This window comes from Chlorocebus sabaeus, chromosome 20 (genome assembly GCF_047675955.1).
Source record: "Chlorocebus sabaeus isolate Y175 chromosome 20, mChlSab1.0.hap1, whole genome shotgun sequence".
Classification (NCBI taxonomy): domain Eukaryota; kingdom Metazoa; phylum Chordata; class Mammalia; order Primates; family Cercopithecidae; genus Chlorocebus; species Chlorocebus sabaeus.
The window spans coordinates 83,469,997-83,494,860 of record NC_132923.1 but is presented as its reverse complement, the minus strand read 5'-3'; the positions used below and the strand labels follow the sequence as shown (position 1 = coordinate 83,494,860).

General features: G+C 56.5%; 1 protein-coding gene across 13 annotated transcripts in view; it reads right to left on the bottom strand.

The window, feature by feature from the left end:
- The window catches only part of LRP8 (LDL receptor related protein 8), an 85,479-nt gene extending 64,543 nt beyond the window's left edge, over window positions 1-20,936 (bottom strand). For 3 of the 13 annotated variants that reach the window (XM_007978699.3, XM_007978705.3, XM_007978710.3), the window contains exons 1-2: window positions 20,663-20,936; window positions 19,742-19,861 (exon numbers count right to left, since the gene is read on the bottom strand). In XM_007978699.3, the coding sequence (XP_007976890.2) occupies window positions 19,742-19,861; window positions 20,663-20,777 (235 nt within the window). In that variant the 5' untranslated portion in view covers window positions 20,778-20,936. The remainder of the gene's footprint in view (window positions 1-19,741; window positions 19,862-20,662) is intronic. The other 10 variants (XM_007978704.3, XM_007978711.3, XM_073007297.1 and 7 more) reach the window with 7 other exon arrangements.
- Between the last annotated feature and the right edge of the window lie 3,928 nt (window positions 20,937-24,864).

The following is a 24,864-nucleotide window of genomic DNA, read 5'->3' as shown; positions in this document are numbered from 1 at the left end:
TTCCACACAGCTGTCTGTGCCCACCACCTCAGCCAGGAGGAGTCATGAGTGCCTTCCCTATCTGCACACAGCCCAGCCTGGCTCACTGCACCAAAAAGGCAGGCCTGGGCACAGACCACACACACAGAGGTGTGTTCAGACAGACGTGCAGACACTCAGGCACATGCACATAGCACGGGTACTTGCAGATGGGCACCTGTGCATACAGCAAGGCACACACCACCACTTGCACACTCAGGTGTGCACCACATACTGAACATACTCAGACATGCATGTCATGCTGGGCACACACTGCAGCACACAGACTGCACACCCACACATGCACAGCTGGCTTCATATGACGCTCACACACTGCAGACAAATATGCATAGATTTTCTTGCCTCTCCCGTGATAGCCAGATGGCGGGATTCTCCCAGAGGGCTGCCATTTAATGCTCTAATTAATTTTTTTCAATTCTAGGTACCCAAAGCCTAGGTTTGCTCAATTGGGCCAGGCATGACCCAGTCTGAGGCCAAGGCAGGAAGCAGGACCTAGGACGAGAGGGTCCCACTACACCTAGGAGAGGCTTCGCCCTCACCTGGTGAGTAGATACCTAGCCTAGCAAGGGGCCCAGAATGTGGGTCTGATCCTGGTTCCAACAGTGCTCCTATGACCCATGACAGGGAGAGACCCCTTCCCAGCAGCCCCGGCAGAGCGGTCTGGCCCTGGCTGCACACCTCACGATGCAGGGCGCTCAGTCCCTGCAGAGGCCGCTGACTCTCCTATCAGACTGCCCTGCAGCGAGGCTTTCCTGATATGGAGGTGGGTTTGGGGCTGCACATCCAAATCCAAACACACCTTTGCTGATCCCTACTGTGTGCAGGGCACGCTTCAAGGCACTGTGGGAGGACAGCGAAGGGAACGGGATGTTCACAGAGCACAGAGCTAGCAGAGAGTCAGTGCTGAGACAGTGCTCACCGCATCTCCAGGCAGTCTGCTCTGAGCAGGCCAGAGTTCATCCTCACCCAGTTCTCCCGGGGAGCCCCACCTTGTTCTCTAGGCCATGAGGATCCTGGGGGGTTCAGGCTAGCAGGAACCAAGCATCACTGGCCCTCCAGGTCTCCTCTCTGCCTTTCCCGGGGCACCATCTTTGCTGCTAAATGTTTGGAAAAAGCAGTGATAAATTTACTGCCTCACTTATGAATAATTTGCTGTCAGGAGCTGTGTGTAAGCAGAGGGCTGAATTAACGAGGCTTAATTAACATTAATGTTGTGACGGATCTCAAGTGAGTCGGGAAATCCCCCATCCTCACCGCCCGGACCTTGCCTGCTGATTCCCTGCTCATGTGGGAGGTGAGAGGCCCAGGGAGGGCTCTCAGAGCTGCTGACAGACGTGACTGGGGGCTGACGGCTTGCAGGAGATCAGCACAGGAAGCCAGAGTCTCTGCAACTCCAATTCCAAAGAAGCTCTCAGACTAAGTCCTTCATCCCTTGCCTGGTGCACTGGCTAACACGAGGACCCTGGAGTGCAAGAGACCAGCGTTTAAATCCTGCTGCTGCCACTCCTATGCTATGTGATCCTGGGTGAGTCTCCCCACCTCTCTGTGCCTCACCATCTCTATCAGTAAACGGACAGGACAGATCCCCCCGCCGGGCACAGTGGCTCACGCCTGTAATCCCAGCACTTTGGAAGGCTGAAATGGGCGGATCACGAGGTCAGGAGCTCAAGACCAGCCTGGCCAATGTGATGAAACTCTGTCTCTACTAAAAATACAAAAATTAGCTGGGCATGGTCGCAGGCGCCTATAATCCCAGCTACTCGGGAGGCTGAGGCAAGAGAATCGCTTGAATCCAGGAGGCAGAGGTTGCAGTGAGCCAAGACTGTGCCATTGCACTCCAGGCTAGGCGACAGAGCGAGACTCCATCTTTTTTTTTAAAAAAAAAGGATTCATGAAGTCATGCATGGAGAGCAGAGGTGCTTCCCACCCCGCTCCCCATAAGCAGAAGCATCATTGGTGATGGTGCGCGGGGCTCATCATCTCATTTAACCCTCCCAACCAACAGCCCTTTGAGGTAGGGCCTGCCATGACACCACTGTGCAGAAGAGGAAACCAAGGCACTGAGAGGGGAGGTGGCTCCCCCAGCTCACACGCTGTGTGGCGTTGGGGGAAGAGACTCCAGCCACCCACCACAGTCGCTGGCAGCAGCCCCTCAAAGGACTCAGAGAGCCAAGGTGAAGGGAGAGGTCAGGCTGCGGGGCCATGCTGGGGACCAGTGTGCCCTTGGGCAGTGGGCATCCCGTCAGAGAGGCTAGGTCACTGTTTTTCAATGACTCAGGCATTACTAAGCTGCCCCCCGAGGGCCCAGCCTATGCCAGGCTCCGGGGATAAGATAAAGGTGGTGAAAGCTGTGCCCCTGCTCTCGGGATGGATTCCACCTCCGACTCCTATCAGCTGTCCTCAGGGCACCCAGCCCAGCCCTGGCATGGGGCAGGCACACCATCATTTATCATCAGTGATCGCCATTATTCATATGAGTTGGAGGATGCTTCTGAGCAGAACCAACTTTGAGCAGCAGCAGAAAGGAAGCCCAGCCCCACCCACCTACCCCAACGCCTCACCAGAGATGGCAATCCCCATGCCCCCAGCTGTAACCCTGCGCGTCTCAGGTCACTGGACAGGGCAGTGACCTCTCCTGTCAGTTTAGCGGCCCTGAGCTCTGCCCTGGAGCATACCCACACCCTGGCCTCCAGGGGACAGGAAGGGATCTGGGCCCCAGGTCCCCAGGTCTCACCTCTGGGACTACCCAGTTGGAGTCTTGGTGTCAGGGATCCATTTGGGGACAGCATGGGGAGAAGGGAAGAGACAGGGGCTGGGGCAGGGGCAGATTCCACCTCCAGTAAAGCCCTCAGGCCCCTCCTCAGCCTTGCCCCCTCCTGCCAAGCCCCCAGTACCCCCAAGCCCTGCTACAATCCCATGCTCCAGGAGGTCTTCCTCCAGCCCACCCCAGCCCATCTCCCACCCTCCTGACTCAGACATTCTGTGTCCTGCTAAGCCATGTGACCTAGAAGAAGTCATTTTTCTCCTCTGTAAATGCGGGCTGAGAACTACCCGCCTTACAGGCTGATGTGAATGGAATGAGATGCTGCCTGGGTGAGGGCTCAATATGTGACACCTATGATTACTGACAACCCAGAGGTTAGTGCAGTGGAGACCCAGCCCTGCAGGAGCCTGTGAGGAGCTGGGCTGGCTCAGAGGTCTCTGGTCTTTTCTGGGCTGCTCCCAGGCAGCAGGATCAGCCAGGGTCTCTGTGTGATCCCTGTGCCAGGCCTGGGAGCCATGGAGCCTCTCAGGAAGAACCAGAAAGAACTTCGTTTCTGAACATCTTAGAAAGAATTGCTGTATAAAGGAGTGAAGCCTCCATCCCAGGAGGTATCAACGATCCATTCATTCGTTCAACAAACTACAATGGGCCCCTCCTCTGTGCTGGGCCCTGTGTTGGGCACTGGGGGGTTGGGAAGGAGCATGAAAGCCAGTCCTGCCTGAAGAAAGCCATACTATAAAGACACAAGAGATGACAAGGGTGCCAAATCGACCCCGGGTCATGCCTGCCCAGCCCTGCACATGCTTCAGAGCCTGGAGGAAATGCAAGAGGCCCTGTGCCATGAAAAGGAGCTCGGGAAACACCCAGGGCAGCACAGTGAGGGCTGAGCTCCAGCCAGCAGATGCAAGACCCAGGCCCCAGCCTGCTCTGAGCTGCCATGCCCTCCGATATCCCGGGGACCTCCCTGCCCTGGTCCACCTCCATCACAGCTCCGGGTCAGTCCCCAGGCCCTGCCCACCCCCAACACCCAGTGAGGGGTACGCAGGAGGAATCCGTGGTTTACAAGGAGGGCCCTGCTGGCAGCAGGGTGTGAGGAGGGGGCGAGGGGTAGCTGTCTCTGCCTGAACAGGGGCATGGGCACAGCCAGTTCCAGGCAGGTGGCAGGCTTACCCTTTGCCCACTTTCTTGTCCCCCGGCAGTTTCTGGGGTGTGGGCTCCAAGGAGGCCCAGCAGCCAGACCACCAGCTGCTTCCCCTCCCCACACAAACCCTGGCCACAAAGCGCCCTCCCCCAGCTCTGCCCGCCTGTGGTGACAGCCTCTTGGCACCAGCTCTCCCCTCCCTCCATCTGTCAGGAATCGGTGCAGACAGACTGTGAGAACCACAGAGGAAGGAATGACGCTGCGTGGACCCTCCCTGCCCCCAGCCTCGCCAGCGTGCTCCCCACCCCATCCCGTCTCTCTCTCCCCACTCCTGTGTCTCTGCCTTCTCTTCCATCTGTCTCCCTCTCTCCCTACTGATGAAGATGTTGACAGAGTGGGCGTAGGGAGGGGAAGAGGACCAGCCAACCGGTGACCCCACTCGTAACTGCCACACACCATGACCACAGTCCGGCCACCCATGTGGCTTCCCTTCTCCCCACCATTAAGGAGTCAGACACTGTGGGACTATGGGTTCAGTGTCCCCATCTGTACAATGGGTGAAGTCATTCCTGCGGGCCCACCTCCCAAGGGCCACTATGAGCCTGGAGGCAGCACGTGGGAAGGGCCTTGTCCACTGCAGAGCTTTGTACAATGCACATGGCCAGCGCCTCCAGCTTCTTTCTATTCATCATGAGAACGGCGATCTCAGTACTGCCCTCCACTTGGGAGGAGTGAGGCCAGCGTGGGACATGGACAGATAGCCACATGCCTGGAAGAACAGAAATGGCAGTGGTAACACAGGCAGGCCTGTGAATGTTATCATTCTCACCACAGTCATACGAGGTGAGCAGGGCAGAGATGGGGAAACAGGCCAGAGAGGGGAGTCACACAGCTGGGCTAGAGGCAGTCTGTAACAGCAGCCAGGTCTCCTGGCCCTATCCACACAGCTACCCACTCGGGATGCTTGGCCCTGCTCTTCCAGACCTGCCAAGGGCCTCTGTTTCTTTCTTGAATTCTCCCAAAAGGTGAGGAAGAAATTAGTCTTTTCTTTTGGCAGGGAGGGGTTGAGACAGGGTCTGGCTCCCTCACCCAGGCCAGAGTGCAGTGGCATGACTACAGCCTACTGCAACCTCAAACTCCTGGGCTCAAGCAATCCTCCTGCTTCAGCCTCCCAAGTAGCTATAGGCATGGACTACGACACCTGGATATATATTTTTTTTCTTTTTTGGAGAGATGGAGTCTCACTATATTGCCCAGGCTGGTCTTGAACTCCCAGCCTTAAGTGATCCTCCCATCTCAGCCTCCCCAAAATTCTGGGATTACAGGTGTGAGCCACTATGCCTGGCCTTTTTCTTTGTTTTCAATTAAGTGAGCCATGCCCAGCTAGCAGAGTCCACAAGGGATGGGGAGGACTTGCTGGGGACCTGAGGGGGCAGTGGCCAGGGCTTGGGGGTGTAGCTGGACTGGTCAAGTGTCCCAGTTTGCTCACAACTGAAGGGGTCCCTGAGATGCAGGATGCTGAGTTTTAAATTGGGATAGTTCTGAGCAGCCGAGGAGGCGTGGTCACTTCATGTATGGTAAGCACATGGCAATGCTGACATGCTGGGCAAATGAAGTGGACGTTTTCGCTGAAGACAGAGCAAAACCTCTGCTCACCCTGCTCCTGTGAAGCTTGGACCAGGGCTCCAGAGGCCCAGTGGAGAGGAAGTTCTGGTCTAGCTGCAGCCGCAGGGTCATGTGGGGCCATGTCTGACCCCCCCAGCCACAGCATAGATGTGCCCAAGGTAACAGGGAAGGGTCTTAGGTCCTCATCCCTTTCACAGCGGAGGAAGCTGAGGTTCAGAAAAGGTCACACATTGAGTTAGGGGCTGGTGCTCCTAGGGCGTGACCTGCTTTCCCATCTGTGGATCCTCCCCAGGTCCTGGCAGGGCACCTGGTACAGAACAAACCCTCAGTGAATGTTGGAGCTGGGACCCAAAGGCTCCAGTCCACAGCAGGCGCTTCCCAGGGACTCACAGAAAACCATATACAGTCATGCGCGGCAAGAGGGACTGGAAACCTAGCAAGGGGTCGGTGGCACAGGGCACACTCAGAGTCCAGAGGCACCCTCCACCCCTCTTTCCTCTGCCATCCTCTACAGGTCCCTGTCCCCCTGAGGCTTGTGGTCTGCACCATGAACCACAGACTCTAAATCAGGCCATCATGGTATCAAGTGTGGGGAAACACAAGGATGGGGGAGCCCAGAGGACACTCACCCACCCAGGGGAGGAAGTACCCTGGAAATGGTGACTCCGGAGGTCAGGTGAGGCTGGACAAGCAGAGGTGGGGCCTTCCAGGCTAGGGACCTGCATGCGAAAGGGCCTGAGGCTTCTTCCGGGGGTGTGGCTGGAGAGGAGACGCCTGGGGCTTGGGGTCAGTGCCAGGTGAGACCTGGAGAGGAGACAGGTGCATGTCGGGTCTTGAGGGCTCTGAATGTCAGTTAAGAAGACTTGGTCCTATGAGGGGTGGACGTCACTGCAGAAGCTGAGCAAGGAAAGGGTGTAGCTTTGCAACTCTCAAGAGCACTCAGCTGCAGAGCGAAGATAGGTTTAGAGGAGAGAACAGAAACTAGGTAGGGGCTGCTGCTGAGATCCAGGAAGGGCACGGCAGTGCGGGCGGGGGGAGGCCCAGACTGGCAGGTAAGCAGGTAGGCAGGTCGGGACTTTCCTCCTTCCTCTGTTCGAGGTGAGGGCTCAGGGGAAGGAAGGGAGGAGTTGTGATGACTCCCAGGTTCCTGCCCAAGGCCCAGGCAATGCCTGTGCTCTGGACTAGTCCAAGAGGCGGAAGAGGTTCAGCCACAGCCCCCTAGTGCTATGTGCTGTGCCACAGTCATTGCAGGATCTGGGCACTGCCGCCCTGCTATCCAGGAGAGCAAGTTATCCATAATGATGTCACCTTTGCCTCCAGGCACGGCACTTCTGTCCTCACCCTCCACTTCTCAAAGCCCTGGGAGGTAAGTCACAGGACACAGCTAACATTTATAGAGCCTGTGAATGTGCAGGCCACCAGGCCCCACGCTGGGGGAGCCAGAGAAGCAGTGGCCCCAGAGAGGATAGTCCTTATCCGAGCCCACACCACAGGTCAGCTGTCACAGGCTGGGCCTCCCTAAGCCTGGGGGCTGTGGCAGGAATGCAGGTAGGAAGGGCCACAGCGCAGGCTTGCAGTGAAGCGGGGAGCAGACTCTGTAAGCAGAGGCCCCATTAACAGAGCTGGAATCAGAGAGGGCAGAAGAGCTGTAGGAGACAGATCTGGGATTGACAGAAGAGCAGGTTTTGTAACAGGAAGAGCAGTCCAGGGGCGGGGAGCTGCTTGGCAGTGAGTGAGCGCCCAGTCCCCGGACGCATTGGACCCCCGACCTCCAGCCCACCAGGCTGCTGAGGAAACTCCTGCATGGAATGGAAGGGGGAGGCTGCTTTGGCTTAATGAAGATGCTGCCCTGGCCCACAGATCACGCATCCATTCACTCAACACCTTCACCAGGGCCTGCTCTGAGCCAGGCTGGGGACAGTGGGCACCAGGGCTGGGTGGAGCAGAACCAGATACGCCTCCTCTGTCACCCTTCTCCACCCTGATCCGGCAGGTGAGGCCAGAGCCCAGTGGGAGTAGGAGATAGAGGCATGGGTTCCTTCAGCCCTGGCTGACCATGTACCACATCACAGGCCTGTGTCCTGGCCACTAAAGGACCAAGTGTCTGTAACTTCCTGGGCATATTTAGGGCACAAGGCCAGGGGCCAGGCAGGGCCAACCACAATGTAATCTCCTTCTGCACCCCACCCCTCCTGAAGGTCCCTAAGGCTCTGGGCTCATTTCCTAATGAGGTCCCTAGAAGGCCTCTCCCTAATTAAACTGGGCCAGCAAGTGACAGCCTGGAGCGGCAGGGGAGAAGGGGAGATAAAGGAGTCTTTCTAGGGGCTCCCTGGCTCCTCCTATTCCACCCCACAGTGCAACAGCCCAGTAAGGACGGGGATTCCTGAAGGACAGATGGGAGAGGGAGGTTCAGAGAACGAGGTCAAAAGAAGCCCAGGCAACCTTGAATTGAGCACTGCGCGTGCACCACGCACCGCTCTTAGTGTGCCTCACAAGTGAACTCACCGATCAATCCCACAGCCACCTTGAGGGGTGGCTCCATCCTACAGATGAGGCAGGTGCTCAGACAGGTGAAGTCATTTGCTTGGGGCCCCACATCTGGGAAGCAGTGAGGTGTGGACTTGACCCTAGGCGGCCTGGTAGGGCCCTGCTGTTATCCATGTCATGATATATCCTCTCACGGATGAGGTAGAGGCCTGTCCTGGGGACTTGCGCATCTACACCTCCCAGCTGGCTTTGCACCAAGTGGGCCTGGAAGCGGCTGGGGTGGAATTTCAAAAGCTGCCCCTAGTGACGCAAACCACTGATCTAATCCTCAGTCTCTCAGAGCCCCAGAGCAGGAATATACCCAGGTCACATGGCATGTTGGGGACAAGACCAGGCTGACAGCCTGGAGGGCAGCCAGCCAGGTAGGTCAGTTAGCCAGCAGCAGCAAGGGATCAGGCCTCTGTCACAGAGGGGAGACATCAGCACAGGACCTCCAAGGGTGGGAGAGACCAATGGCCAGAGGGGAGGGCAAGGCATGGTGGGGGAGGTGGCAGAGAGAACAAGGGCTCAAGCCACATGGGCTGCCAGACCACTCTGCCCTGGTTTGGTCCAATTCAGTGGTGTAAAAAGAACCAACTGCCTCATGGGACTCGCACGCTGAGGGCCAAGGAGGTTTCTGGTACTTTACATAGGCCAGGAATTATTTATTACCCACATTGTACAGAGCGGGAGTCTGGGGTTCCATTCAAGGGGCTTGCCCTGGGGTCTCCCAACCAGGAAGTGGGAGAGCTGCAGCTGGAAGCCAGATCTAGCTGCTGCTGGAGAGACCATGCTGGCCGCTGTACCACTTGGTCCCTACGCTGGAGAAGCAGGCAGTAGAGGCAGGCTGGGAATGGGGAGGGGAGGGAGACAGAAGAGCGTCGCATGGGCAGCTGATGTTGAGTCTGCTCTCACTGGCTCATAGGTATTAAAAAATCAGCCCCATCAGAGCTCGGCACAAAAATAAGCAGACGGAAAAAGCCTCCAGTAGATGCAGGCTCTAACAAACAGTCGTATGGTTTAGGCCATGTCTCCTGTGTGAGGGGCTGCGGCAGGGTCCCTGGGGCCCCATAGGGCTGGATTTCACAGCTCCTGCCCCCCTGCTTCCAGCCCTGCGCCTCAGAGAAAAGGGTCAGCTCCTTGGAGCACCCCGTACCTGGGGCCTGGCCATGGCAGACTCCTGCCACGTGAATCCCTGACTCTTAGGGGAAAACAAAAGAATTCCACAGAACGGGACTAAGAGGGACTGGAGATGCCCCACTCCCAAGGGGCAGAGACCCCACGAGGGGCAAGCATCTGCCAAATGGCCACTTGGCAAGGCGGGAGCCGAGGAGGAAGGCTGCCATTTATAACAAGCAGCCCTCCGGGTGGGGCTGGAGCACACGTGGCCTGGGGAGGAGAGGCTGCTGTGGCGGGGGGCAGGCTGGGAAGAGAGACTGCTGGCGCCTCTCCAGCTACAAATCATTCCCCACCACAACAGCCTGGTGGGGCGGGCGGGGTCTCTGGCTTGGTTTGGGCAGACTTAGTGGGTATGGGAGAAGAGTGTCATCTTGGCCCCATAGCCTCCACGGGTCCAGAATAGTCACCTCCTTCCTGGTACACACCCCCTCCTCTGAAGCACACCCCCAAGCACACGCACATGTGCCCGTGCCCATGGCCGAGAAAGGGCTCTGAGAGTGTAAGGAAGGCAGCAGATGGCAGCTCAGGGTCCAGGAAGTGGGGGAGGGAGGGAGGGGAGGAGTGCTGGCTTGAATGTCCCTGGATTCAGGCCACCAGGAAAGTCCACCCTTGGCCTCTAGCTATTCAATTGGGCAGCTTAACCTGGGCCTGATGGGACCTTCCTGCCTCTCATCAGCTGCCAAGTCTCTGATGTTACCCCCGACCCAATGGGGAACCAAGGCCCCGCGTGGCTAACTACCGTGGCAGGCCCGGCTGGTTAACCAGCCCCCCTGGGCCACTCAGGAAGCAGCCACCCTGGGGCCCCAGTGCAGATGGGGTGGAATGAGATGGCTCCAACAGTCCCTCCCAGCCCGAGGAGCTGCTGTTCTCTCAGGCAGCCAAGTCCTCCCAACTGGCCAGTTGACCTAAATCTCTCCTGCTGCTATTTCACCGCTGCCCTCTTGTTGTGTCCTTGGTGGAGGAGGAGGAAAGCTGAGGACGGTTCCTTTTACTCAGCCATTCCCTGTGCAGGAATCACAGGCTCAGGAAGGGAAGGCTCATTTCTAGGGCCAGGCTCTGGGCAAAGTGCTTTCATCAGCCCGCACACCTCTGGAATATGGGGTCATTTTCCCCCTTTCGGAATGTCTCATGAAGCTGGTGGGCCTCACTCCATTTTTCTCCATCACTGCACTGCATCCGGCCCAATTGTGAGTGCAGGAAGAAGGCAGCAGGGAAAGTCACCCAAGGAACCTGGGCCTCAGGGTGGAGCTCTGGAAGTGGAGCTAAGGAGTCCAGCTGCCCTGTTTCCCTGCCCAGAATCCAACCCACCAAGCCAGCTATACTCCCCGCACTGTCACCAGGTAGTAAGGCACAGATCCCTGCCCTAGGCCAGGACTGGCCAACTCCAGCCCTGAACCCAGCTCCAGGTACAGGATTCTGCTCGAAGTGCTGGGGGCAGAGCAGGTGGAATAAGGACAAATGAGTGAAGGGAAAATGAAGTTCAGAGAGGGACAGCCATTCGCCCAAGGTCACACAGCAAGTTAGGGGCATAGATAGAGGAATTAGAATGCTATGGAGGAGATGCCGTCTACCAATATCTGAGAAGAATGAAGGAACAGTTTTGTACTCTTCTGCTTTTTATTTTTTTGGCGGGGGTGAAAGCCCTTGGGGCCAGAACACCATTGTCCTCTCTCCTGGCTTTGCTTTCTGTGGCCTGGATATGGCTACTTTGTCCCGTGGGACCAGGATGAGGTGGCCCTGTGCTCAGAGAAGAGGGAAGTCCTTCAGCTGTCTGCCTCACTGGAAAGGAGAGCTGTGGGGCCATGGAGGGAGAGGGCTGTGAGATGGGGAAGAGTCTCCCCTCTAGGGAGCAGCATGGCAATGACGAAAATGCACACACTCAGCAGCTCCTTTCCTAAGAACTTATCTTAAGGAAAGGACCAGGCAAACGCACAAGGATGGAGTTCAAGGATGTCTATCCTAGCACTGCATAGAGCAGGGAAAAACATGGAAGAACCAAACACACATCTATCAACGGGAGATAATGTCATTAAATTATGAAAGAGCTACACAATAGAATACTATCTAGCCCTTTAAAACAAGGATGTGGACTACTGTTATTGCCATAGAAAGCCATATGTGAAAGCAACTGGCATAACATGGCCTCATTTTTATTAAAAAAAAATACATACGTTCAAGCCCAAGAGCTCACATGGAGAGAAAAATCTCTAGAAGGTTATGCTGCTTAAATAGTGGTACTAGCAAGGGTGGGGACTACCTTCACCCAAGCTGGAGTGCAGTGGTGCAATCTCGGCTCACTGCAACCTTCGTCTCCTGTTCTTTATTAACTGTGTTTTTCATTGCCAGTATAAAATTACTTTCAGCTAACCAGAAGTTACTTACCCTGGAAAACTAAATTAGTAAAATCAGTTGAAATGAGTTTTAGCTCCAGAGCTACCAATAACTGGGCAAGTCTCTTATCCTCTCTGAGCCTCATTTTCCTCATCAGAGAATGGCGATCATAATGAACTCCTGCACCGCCTGCCCCGCAGGAGCACACCTGTAAGGCACCAACTGGAAAAGCCATCCAAGGATTATGGCAGGTTGAGAGGGGTGGAAACTGAGATGCTCTCCAGAGTGGCTGGGATGAAGTCCCCTGTGGCACCTCAAGGCCAGTGACCAGGGGAGGATGAGGACCCCATGACCACTCCCGTGGACTCCTAGACAGACTGGCAGACGGCTTTGGGCTGTCTGTCCTGCCGCATGCCACGTTCCAAGGGGCAGGCGTGTGGAGGCCATGAGGTGTCATGGGAACTGTGTGCACCACACGAGCCCCACAGCCCTGGGCTTGCTGGGTGACTCTCAGTTACCTGAGACACTCCATGGCACCTGAGAGTATGCTGTGTTCTATGCCCCCAAAGCAGTTAGGCCTGGCTCTCCCATTGTGGGTACCCAGGCTGGGCCCCACCAGAGATACAGAGGTCAGAGCAGGTACAGTCAGTGAGAAGATCGGTCAGGACTGAGCAGGATTCCCCCGAAGCCCCGAAGCCCCTCCCATGCCACTCCGGCTGCGGGGTGATTACTGGAGTCTATGACATATGGCAGCTTGTGAGAGGAGCTGGGGTGAGCAGGGCTGATAATTAAAACTGCTGCCTGGGGACCCAGCTCATGCTGGAGGGTGCCCCAGGGGCCGGGCTGCTCAGGAGGGAGCTGGCACACCCACTGGCAGATGCTGGCAAAGAGGGACGCCTGGAAAGGAAGAGCGGCCCCAAGCCACACTTTACTGTCGTCATGACTGGGATGTGTGAATTCATATCCCCTTTTAGCTGCCTCAGACTTGCAGCCAGACAGGCACGGCCCAGTCCTGCCACTGACCAGTGGGGCCACCCGGGGGACAAGTGACTTCATCTCTCAGAGTCTCGGCTCTCTCCTCTGTGAAATGCAGTCATGACACCTCAAGGTACTGGCTGAAGGAGGTCTTGCATGAGAAAGTCCCCTCACTAGCTCACTCCCTAACTCTTCTTAGTATTAAGGTGAGTATTTTAGATGACTTCTTGGCAATCCAGAGGTGGGCAAGCAGGGCCCAGTGGGAGCGGTGGTGCACCTGAGGTCCCCAGTCAGGAGCCCAAAGCCCTTCGGTACTGAGTCCACCCCTCAGCCTGAGAGCACCCGGTTCCCGGATCCGGCAGGGAACAGAGAGGGTGGGGATGGGAGGGGGAAGCACATAGAGTTCTGACTCCGGTCCTGCCCAGAAATGAGGACACCTGAGTTCTGAGAATGGGTCCCTACTGACGACGGAGCCAATTCGACCATCAGAGCCTTGGTTTCACCTTTCTAAGCCTGGGTGCGAGGAGGCAACCAGGCCCTGTGTTACTACAGAGTAAAAGACAATCCCTGAGGTCATCTGCATCACTAATATATCATCGGGTCCTCAGTTTCCCCTTCCGTACAGTCAGAAGGAGAATCAGCATCTAACAGGCAAAGGCTGAGAGAAGCTTATGGAAATTGGAATGTCATCCCCACAGGAGCTGGAAAAGGGAGGCCTATGTGAGGGCTCTGTGGGGTCTCCAGAGAACAGGGTCTCTCCCCAGTCCCACTCCTCAGGTCACAAACAGGTAGCCCAGGGAGGCGTTGCTGAGTCCTACAACTGCTCCCTATTTCCTCCCATACCCTCCAAGCACCAGACTCTGACCCACCAGGGTAGACAGCGCTCAGCGGGGAACAGCTTAAGAAGAGTCTGGGCTCCAGACCAGACAGACCTGGGTCAGATCCTGGCTCCACCACTTAACAGTCATGACATTGGCCAACTCCCGTCTCCTTTCTGAGCCTCAGTTTCATCATCTTCGAAATGAGAATAATGAAAAACTGGCCCTCACAGGTTGTGAGTAGCGAAGCTAAAGGATGCGAATTGTCCAACATGGTCCCAGGCATGGGATGTAGGCAGCCAATAGCTGTTATTAGCTACTCCCTTGAGGAAATGACTTTGGAGTCCCTAGTGCCCAGCACAAGGCTGGCAGAGCGCACGATGTGGAGAAGGCTCTGCGACTGCAGGAAGAACAAGGACACGTTGTGGGAGCTCAGGGCCTGAGGGGCTGGAGGACAGGGGTCTAAAAAGGCATCTCTGGAGGAGGTGGCATCCCTGCCAGGCCTTCAGAGCCTGGGTAATCTGGATGTGTGGTCATTTTGGGGACAGGTGCTACCAATGTTACTTAGGCCTGGGGCTGTAAGGCCTGGCTCCACAACCCTAAGGACACAACCCCACACCCTCCCACAGACCCCAGAGCTGGCCCCCTGGGACAACATGGGCCTGGGAGTAGATCACTAACCCGGTGCTGGGAGAGCATGCATGCATTTATATCCCTTGAGGGGGTGCCTGTTCCATTCGCCCTCTGGGCTCTCGCTCCTCACTCGCCCTGGGGATCTCCCTCTCTCTGGCTTCACCTGCTACCAGCATTTCCCCAAGGAGGAAAGCTGTCAAGTTGGCCACCAGCAGACAATTGGGGAGGAAGAAGCCAACCATCCCTGAGGCCCAAGGGACTCACACAGGGGAACGCTGACCTGGGAGGGCCCAAGGGAAAGTCTTCAGCAAACACTCCCAAGGCCTGCTAGGGCCTGCTGGGCAGTGCCATGGGGGATGCAGGCCCTCCACTCCTCCCTGGGCACAGCCAAGAGGAAAGGAACAGACAGGACAGAAGCCAGCCTCTAGGACCAGCACACAGCCAGAGGGAAGCCAGCCCTTGCCCCTCCTAGGGCCATAGGCCTGTTTGATTCATTTGTTCCCCCAGCTCCTTTGCAAGCAGCTTTCTGTCACCTCCACAGTGGTTGGGCAACTCCCTGGCTGAGGCCAGCACCAGCTGCAGGAACCTCAGACTTCTGGCTAAGCAGACAGGGGCAGGGGAAGCAGGGGGTCTAGGGTGGTCTGCAAAGACCAGAGTCGGGTACCTAGATACCTCAGTGAAACCCCTCCCACCAAGAACAACCTCACCCACTGCCACTCACTGAACACCTCCTGCTCACCAGGCACGTGACCTCATTTATTTTTTTTATTTTTATTTTTTTTTTTTTGAGACAGAGTCTCACTCTGTTGCCCAGGCTGGAGTGCGGTGGCGCAATCTCGGCTCACTGCAAGCTCTGCCTCCCAGGTTCAGCCATTCTCCTGCCTCAGCCTCCCAAGTAGCTGGGACTACAGGCGCCGCCACCGTGCCCGGCTAATTTTTTCTGTTTTTAGTAGAGATGGGGTTTCACCATGGTCTCGATCTCCTGACCTTGTGATCCGCCTGCCTCGGCCTCCCAAAGTGCTGGGATTACAGGCGTGAGCCACCGCGCCCGGCCACGTGACCTCATTTAATCCTCACATTTAATCTCTGTAAAGAAGGGCCTAGTATCACCCTCACAGCCATTCATCCAGGAGGCGACAGCTGGGATGTAAAAACCAGGTGTGTCTGGGTTGTGATTTTGACATGGGTCTCTAAGTCCCTTATCTCAACTCCTGTATCTCAGCCTGGAAGCAATGGGGTGTCAGGGAAGGCTTCCTAGAGGAGGTGACACTTGCACCGAATCTCCTAAGATGATAAAATGAATCTAGCCAGTGAGGGAGCAGGGCGTCCGGCAGACGGAATGGCACACACAAAGGCCTCGAGGTGAGAAGCAGCAGGAAGGTGAGAGTGTGGCAGAAGCTAGTTTGGTGTCACAGGCTCACGGGAAGAGGTGGGAAGAGGTTGCAGGGAAGTGGGTAACAGGAGCAGGTCACAGAGGGCCAAATACAGAGGAGTCTACACTGACTTTATCCTCCGGATAGTTGGGAGCCCCAGGAGGACTCTGGATGGTGGAGTTGCCTGGGATGAAGACGGGGAGGTTCAGAAAGGAGCCGCACTGTCATCATATGGCTCCATCCATGAAGGAGATGAGGCTGGGTCCAGTGTCAGGAGCACATGTCCAGGACACACACTGAGGGCCAGATGCGGGCTACGGCACAGGCCGGGAGCTGTGGCCGAGCTTTAATTATTTACAAGGCTGTTTCCCAGCAAGCCTCAGCACTCCTGCAGCCTGGCCTTGCCCAGCTAATGAACTCTCAGCCATGGGAGACCTCCCTGTGGCCACTCTTTATTAAACCTGGGATGGAGGGGTGATGGGCGCTGGGATAACAAAAGAGTCCAAAGAAGCCTGAACAAAGTGAGGTCAGGGAGCACAAAACCGATCTATCTGTCCACCCAGCCTTTCCACGAGAAGCACAGAACTTCCTAGAGGAGGAAGCGAGGTGTAGTAGCCTTAAGATGTCATCTCAAGACAGGGAAATGAAGGCCTGGGAAGGACCTACCTAAGGTCACCAACCAGTACTTGAGACAGTACAAGTTCCATAGCTGGTCACCCGCATTCACACCCCAGCAGTTCTACACCCTTGGGACAGTTACATAAGCCGTCTGTGCCTCGATGAGATGGGACTAATTCAGGTACTTCATAGTGTTGCCCCACTATTGTCCACCATCGTGCGTGGACAATCTCAGCACGACGCTTGGTCCACAGCAAGTGCTTAGTCAGTGTCATCGGCGCTATGGTTACTGTTGTTGTGACTCTGGAAGTAAAGGCCGGGCCAGAGATGAGAATCTCTGCCTCTGCCCCCAGACACTAGGGAGCAACAGGAAACTGAGGCCAAGGGGCCAGCTGGCCTACGTGACCCAGGTCCGCAGCCAGGAATCCCACCCGACTTCTCCTGGTTGGGCTTCCTTGGGCCTGGCTCTCTGGCTTCCAGCTCCTTCCTCCACTTTGAAGGTTCTTTGAGCTGGGAACTAAAGCCCCAGGAGCTTTTCCCTCTTCCATCCTGCAAGTTCCTGCTGTGTCTCCAAAGAGCCAAGTCTCAGTCACTGTGGATGAGGCTCAGGACTTAGAAGACCTCAGTTTGAGTTCCAGCTCCAACCCTGAGGAGCTCTGTGACTTGGGGGAGTCACTTCACCTCTCCAAGTCTATGTCCTGTATAATATAGGAACCATACCACCTGTTTTTAAATGGTAAACTCTGGGGGAATGCTATTAATTACCATCTTTCAAGGCCTAGTTCAGCTGTCTCCTCCTGAAGGAAGCCTTCCTTGGCCTCCTTAAAAGTCCCCTCCTTCCAGCCTCTTGGTATTCAGGGGCTGCATTCTGGCCCCTTTGGGAATTTGGACTCATTTTGCCTCACGCAGACTCTATCTACAAATTCACCCCCCATTTTGCAGGCCCAGAGATGTACAAAGGTAGGCTACTCAGGCCCTCTTGCAGGGTGGTGTGCCAAAGAGGTGGTTAGGGGTAAGGCACGGAGACTGCTCAGGGAGGAGCAGCTTTTGTTATCCCAGCACCCATCACCCCTCCATCCCAGGTTTAATAACGAGTTCCTCAGGGAGGAGCCAACAGCTCTCTCTCCTGTGGGGAGAACAGTTCAAAGAAATTCAGTCTGGGCAGGTGGCCTAGAATGCGAGAAACCCTCAGATGGGGAAGAAAGGGCTGAGGAAAGAACATTTTCCAGCACCTGGCCCCAACACGGCCACAGAAGCCCCACTCCGTTTCTTCAGTTTCTCTTTGTGGCTACCAGGAGTCCATTTCTAAAGGCCGTGGAGGTGGGAACACTCATCCATCTGTTCCCTTCTTGCCAGCCCTGTGTGTCTATGTGCACAGCCAGCATTGGAGGGACAGCTGCCCCTGTTTGGCAGATGAGGAAACAAGCTCAGACAAGCCATGTGTGATTGCTACTTGGTACTATCAGCAGTGCCACCACCCTTTCCACTCCAAGCTTGATGTCATTCACTTTTGTTTAATAACTCCCTGCCTGTGACTCTACCCCATGCATCTCAGAGCCATGCAGGAGCCCAGCTTGGCCATTGGAGCGCTCTTGGCCCACCTGGGCGTCACTCAGCACCCAGCTACCTCACTCCTCCGTCTTGTCCAAAGCCTCACATGGAGCTGAAATGCACCAGGCCTAACATTTACAGTCCGTCTTTCCAGCTCCTAGATCACACTCCTGGTGCTTTCCGCACCACATTCCCCACCGCAGCAGACAGTGCCCTGAACTAGAGGCAGGCAGAGATCCTGACCAAATTCTGTCATCCTGAGCTGTGTGACCTTTCCTAAGTCACTCAACTTCTCTGGGGCGGTATCCTTATCTAGAAAGTAGAATGACAAGAGAATTGCTGCTCTCTGCAGCCATCCTCACAAGGACAGTTGTTATAAAGAGCCAGGGAGATAAGGCATAACCAGCCCAGAAACACAGTTTCTATTCCTTGCCTCGTCCTCACCACTCCCACTCTAAGGAGACCACAGAACAACTCCCAGTGAGGAAATTCACAGCAATATATTAGCAAGGCACAGCCATTTTCATAACCTCAGCAGCACTGGGAAATGGTGCAGGGTCACGATTAGACTAGGAACTCTGGAGTCAGATGCTTAAGTTCAGGCTCCTACTTAACAACTCCGTAGCTGCTAAGCAGGTAACTTAACGGTTCAGTGCCTCAGGTTTTTTGTTTTGTTTTGTTTTTTAATCTCTAAAATAGGACTATTGTGAAGATTAAAGGAGTTTATACAAGATAAGTACTTACTGCAGTGCTTGGCACAGTTAATGGTCAGCACACATTAGTCTCATTACTTCCAATTTCACTTCTGGAACTGGTCCTCAAAACAGTCCCATGAGGTTGCTGGGGCAGGAATTATGTGAACCCAAGTGGTCAGGTGAGGAAACTGAGGGAGGAGATATAGACTCAGGCAGTCTAGTTCTGCCATGCACAAGTCACAAAGCCAACTTTGGCTTAGGTCTGAAAGTGAACGGGAGGGAGACTGACAAACACAGTAAAAAACCAAAAGGATTCAACAGAGAGGGTGCCTGTCCACCTGTCCCGCTACCCTTCCTGTGCAGTGTGGGGCTGTGGGCCTGTCCACCTGTTGCCCTCCTCCCTCAGACCCTGTCAGTGTTCCCTGGCTGCCAGGGCTGGCCTGTCTTGGAGGGCGCCCCAGCGCCTGGCACACAGCAGATGCTCGCGAATGATGAATGAATGACTGCCTGGGTCTATGTCTCTAGGAGAGCCCTGTTTTTCTGTTCCTGGAACTACATTTCTTCCACCGTGGCAACTGCCTGCTAATTAGCTCCTGGTCCCACATACACTCTGAAACCCCGTGAACTCTGAGAAGAAACTTCAAAATCAGTCGCGCACGCCCAGCAAAGGCAGCCGGCAGCCGTTTCACGCGTGGCCTCGGGCTTCTCGGGCCCCTTCCGGGAAAAAAACTCTCCCTCCTGGTACCCTCCTTCCTGGAGTGCCACATGACTCAGAGCCAGGCAGGGCTAGCAGGAAAGCACGGTCTGCTAACCACGGTGGCTCAAAAAGGTCTTCACTGTGACTCGGCAGAAAAACGGCGCCCGAGCCCCGCCTGCACCTACCACCCTGAGGATGTCCGCGGGGGTGTGGCCGGGGCGGGGCCAGGGCAGGGCCCCCGCGCCCAGGGAACCCGAATACCACACATCCGTCTGCTCCGCGATTGGCCGCTCCGGCCACGGGGGCCTATGGGGTGGTCCTCGCCCAGCCAATCAGGGGCCCTGGGGAGCCCATTCATTCACAAAAACTGAGCAGGAATAGGAGCGCAGTGCGGCCCAGAGCTGCGTGGAACTTTGAAACACGCGCGCGTCCCGCGGGGCCGAGGCAGGAGTCCGAGAGGGCAGTGTTTCGGGAATCCAGACTTTGCAGGGACTGCCACGTCCCCGCCCACAGCTCCGGTCTAGCCTCCCCAGCTTGGTGCGCCCTCCTCCCCCGGCCCCACCAGGACACGCCAGCTTTCCTGCCCTCTCCGGGTCGCTAAGAGCCACCCGGCCCCGAGGGAGGCGGCGCCCAGGCGGTTTCCCGGTCGCAGGCTCCAGCGGCAAGGCCCGCGCAGGTGGCAGCGCCGCGGCTGCAGCCAAGTGCGCGCCAAGCATGGTTTCCCCCACCGTTCCTCTTCTCTCCCCGGGTCTGAGCTACCCGGCCCGCCACTCACGGCAGTCGTCCTCATCGCTGTGGTCTAAGCAGTCATCGTCCTCGTCGCATCTCCACACAGAGGGGATGCAGCGCTCGTTCCGGCACTGGAATTGATCCTTTTCGCACTCCTTGGCCGGTCCTGCGGGGGGAGGGAGCGTGAGCTGGATCAGCGGGCTCGGCCCCGCTCCCCACCATGCGGCCCGGGCCACCCGGAAGGGCCCGCTGGGGAGGAGGAAAAGGGGTGATTATGGAGACCCCGGGGCTTCGGGCACACTCCTTCCAAAGGGGGTACGATGGCAGGGGTTCCGTGGATGTCGGGCCGCTCGGTGGCACGGCGAGACCAGGCACCTACTTACAGTGTCACACGACCTGGGTGTACCCTCCATTCAGACCCATTCACCCGCACACGCGACCCATAGTCAGAGATCCGCGCAGACACAGCCCATAGGGAGTCCCCGCACTCGCGCGCCACGCGCACTGGGAGCCGCGGGCACATCACCCTGGCAGGCAGCCCCCTCTCTCCGCCGCGCGCAGGGGTCTGCGGAAACGCATTGTCAAGCGAAGAAGCCGCCTGGCTCCGCTCATTACCGCCGCGGAGCGCGCGTGTCAAATAAACCCCAACGGCGAGAATCACACAGCTCATCCGGAACCATGAATGGCCTCCCCTTCGGCAAAGTTCCCCGCTGGCCAAGCCCCCCTGCACCCCTTTCCCAAGAGCCGCTGCCCAGAGGGCAGAGCCCTCAACACGGAGGCCCGCGGGGGCGGGGGGCAGAGGCCAAATTCAGGAATAGCCGCGTTGCGGGGAGCTTGTCCATCCCTGCGCCCCCGATAGCCCCCTGGTTCGGGAACCCCCCCACTCTGACCCTCCCCCGGCCTCTAGGCCGCGCTTTGTTGGTGGCTAGGGCGGCGCAGAGCCGAGGCAGGAACCGGCCGCACGCACCTTGGCCGCCGAGCAGCGGATCAGTTGCTGCCGCCGCGAGATGCTGAAGCCGCAGCAGCAACAGCAGCAGCAGCAGCGCCAGCGGCCGGAGCGCGCCCCGCTCGGGGCGGCCCATGGCGGGCCCGGGGCTCCGGCCGCCGCGCCCCGCGCTCCCCGCGCCGCCGCCGCCGCGCCTCAGTCCTCAGAGTCCTTGCCGCGGCGCCGGGGCTGCCGCTGCCCCCGCCGCCGCCGCCGCCGCCGCTGCCGCCCGCCCCGGCTCCTCGGCTGCATTTCAAGCAGGTTCGGTGACGCTCGGCGGCGGGGCGGGCTCAGGCTGGGCGCGCGGCCCCGGCCCTGCGCTGCCGCCGCCGGCGCGCGCACTCCCTCCCGCTGCCGCCTCCGCCCCACGCTCCGCTTGCCACCGCCTCCTCGCCCTCCTCCTTCCTAGCCTTCGTCCACTCTTCTCTCAGCGGGCGCTCGGGGCTTGCCTGAGTGCTGGGCTCTGTAGACGCAGGGATGGGCCAGGGGAGCCCCTGACCCCGGAAGTAGCAGGTCCAGAGGAGGCAGCAGAGGCTTCCTGGAGGAGGTGACAGGCCGATGAGAGGCTGAGGGATGTCTAGGAGTGAGCCTGGGCGGGAGGGGAAATGATGTTCCAGTGTGAATAGGCCTGTGCAGTGTGCGCGTGGGGCGGGGGAGGGAGGGATAGGGGTGGGGTACCAAGATGTGGATGAGCAGGGAGAAACTGGGGGCGCAGAGCTGGACCCCTGCAGCGGTCATGGGCTCCGGCTGGGATATTATAAATCCCTGTGGCTGGTTTGGTTTCCGTGCCCATGTGCATCTGTGCATGTTCCATGCTCATGTGATCATGGGCGGGGACGTGAGGCAGGTGGCTTGGGCCTGGTGCACGGACTATATTCATCGTCGGTAAGTACGCTCCAGGCGCCTAAGCAGAGGGGCAATCAGGGGGGCCCGCAGGGACGACAAGGAATCCTCGCTGTGATGGAGAAAGGCGAGGTCTGTGGGGGGTGGAGAGGCGGAGAGGGGGGAGGGGGAGGGCAGGGAAGGGATGCCATCCCTGCCGCTAGGGGCCGCGCACCTAGGCCCGTGCTGTCCGCCCCTGCTGTCCTCTGCAGTAAGAAGGCGCCTCCTCTGGAGGGCTGCAGCCCACCTCACCCACGCTGCGGAGAACGGGTGCCGAGAGCAGAGCTGGGATTCCATTTCAGCCTCAGACTTGTGAGCTGGGTCCAACCCACACAACCTTCTTTAGAGAATGAGATTCCAGGGCACTGGCCACGCAAAACAACTGGCCCGCAGGTGCCAAGAGCCAGTGTTAGGTCCACCCTGCCTCCCCTCTTGCCCCTTCACCTGCCTCACAGACGGGCGGGTGCTATTAGCCCTTGACTTGGAAACCACCCTGTCTCATCAGCAGCCTCCTGAGCCCTAGTCCCCCAAAGGGCAGCCCAGTGGCCATGTCTGTGTCTACCCCACCAGATAGGGACTTAGACCCCCAGAGAGCCCAGCACGGTGCTCCTGCCATCATCACTCCTTCTGTCCCTGGTTCATTCAGTCATTCAGCAAGCATTTCAGGCCCTGTTCTGTGCCAACCCTGTGTTGGGCCTGCAGGTGCCAAGGTGAATCAGGCATGGTGCCAGCCCCAGAGAGGTCCCTGACTGGTGGGGAGACAGACCATTAGCACACAGAAATGCAGGCGTACTATCACCTATATGTGCCAAACGCTGTTCAAGGCTCAAGGATACAGTGTGGAAACAGATAAGGTCCCTCCATGCTCTCCTGCAGCTAGGTCTTAGTTGGAAGAGATACACACAAAATCAGGAAAACAAAAGATTATTTCAGGTCATCATAACTTCTATGGAAAAAACAAAACAGACTGATGTGAGAGCAATGGGGGTAACTGTAGAGGAAGTGATCAGGCAAGGCCTCCCGGAGGAGGTGACATTCCACTGAATGGCAAAATGGATCCTGCCCCATGAAGATCCAGCGGAAGGGTGCTCCTGGCAGAGGGAGCGGCAATGCAGAGACCTCAAGGTGGGTCGGGGCCTGGTGACAGGGAAGGAGTGGGTGCCTCAGGTGAGGCTGGAGGGAGTTGGCAAGGGCCTGACCACTAGGGCTTTGTAGGCCACAGCTGGGAGTTTGGATTCTGTGTCAAGCACAATGGTGCCTGGGACTGTGGGACAAAGATAGAAGCCTGTCTTGCCGCCCAGACTGGCTTATCCCACTCAGTCCCTCCTTCTCCTCCACTCTGTGGTCGTAGGAAAGTCAATCCTATCTCCAAGTCTCACTTTCTCATCTGGGAAATGGAAGAGATAAGGAATTTCTGAGGTTCATTCCAACTGTAAGATTAGTGTGTGGGCTAAAGTTTACAGGCAGCAGATGAAGAAAAAAGAAAGAAAAAGAGGCCAGGCGCAGTGGATCACATCTGTAATCCCAGCACTTTGGGAGGCCGAAGCGGGCAGATCACGGGGTCAAGAGATCGAGACCATCCTGGCTAACAGGGTGAAACCCTGTCTCTACTAAAAATACAAAAAATTAGCCGGGCATGGTGGCAGGCGCCTGTAGTCCCAGTTACTCGGGAGACTGAGGCAGGAGAATGGCGTGAACCCGGGAGGCAGAGCTTGCAGTGAGCCGAGATCGCACCACTGCACTCCAGCCTGGGTGACAGAGAGAGACTCTGTCTCAAAAAAAAAAAAAAGAAATAAAAGGAAGGAAGGAAGGAAGGAAGGAAGGAAGGAAAAAAAAAAAAGAGAGAGAAAGAGATGGAGAGTACAGGCCTTGGGGGTGAGACTGCCTGGGTCTGAGTCTGTTCATTCCCTTTCTAATTATGTGAACTTGGGCAACTCAATCTCTGTGACTCAGCCTCTAAATGTGAAAAATGAAAAAGGTGGCAGTCCTCACCTCATAGGGTAAGGATATGAGATGAGATTGTGCATGCACATCATACAGTATATGGTAGCTGCATGAGAAATGTTAGTTATTGTTACTGTTATTCAAACGCAATTCCCTGTTCACAAACCCCTGATGGCTTTCCAATACCCAGAATCAAGACTGAGCCCAGGCATCCCCCGACCTCCCCAGGGGAGTCCTTGTGCGCACTATCAACACACACAGCCAGTTGCCAAAGTGGGCAACTCCTTGTCTCTCAACAGCCCCCCAGCAGAGGTTCTCCTGGCTCCTCTCAGCCTCCACCCACTTTGGGCCACTTCCCTGGACTCCTGCAGTCACTGGGTTTCCCTTTGTCACAGCCCTGACCACCCTGTGTTGCCACAGTCTGCTTATGCAACTGTCTCCCTCGTCACTCTGCGAGCTGCCGGAGGACAGGAGCCCGCTCTCCTGCATTCCTGGATTCTTGGCACAGGGCACATTTGACCAATGCTTGTTTCTGCCTTTATTGAAGGCTTTTGTACCCCTAGGAGGACTATGCCTTCCTCATCTTTGTCTTCAGAGGATAAATACAAGGATTGACACATAACAAGCGTTAGGTAAGTTATCTTTACTTCAAAAAGTTAAAAGAAAACCACATAAGGTAATAACAATAGCCAGTATTTATTTTATACTTGCTGGGGGTCAGGCACCATTCTAAATGTTTTACATTCTTTTCCCTGTTTAATCCTTACAATATCTTTATGAGGCAGGTTTTGTGTTTATCCCATTTTACAGATGAGTAAACTAAGCAGCAGAGAGGTCACACAGCTAGTAAGTGACTGAGCCAGTGTGCAAACCCAGAGGGTGGGAATTTTTCAGGGCACATAAACTGGTTAATTTCTGTGAGGGGCAAAGGGAGAAAGCTCAGTCCTTGAAACACACAAGAACACAAGACACCAAATGGACACTGAGGTCCTGGTAAAACTTCTGCCGCCCAGGTGACTTCCAGTCCTCCCCTACCCTCCCTCTCCATCCTGGACTGACTCAAGCTTACAGATCCTCCCTACCCTGGGTTTCCAAAGAAAACTCCCAAACCCAACCCCAAATATAATGAATTCCCCATGAGACAGATGTAGGTGACATTTCACCTGCTGTCAGCATGGTGCCCTGCCACTCCCAAGTCCCATGTTGGCCTCCAGAGCCATGGGAGCCCCAGCAGCCTACTCTCTGCACGCTCTACTCTTTCACTCTACCCCCCAGGAACTGGAGCTTCAGACCTTTGCCAGGCTGTGCTCTGCGAGGCCGTGCCCTCTGCCTAAAACACTCCTGCATGGGTTGGCTTC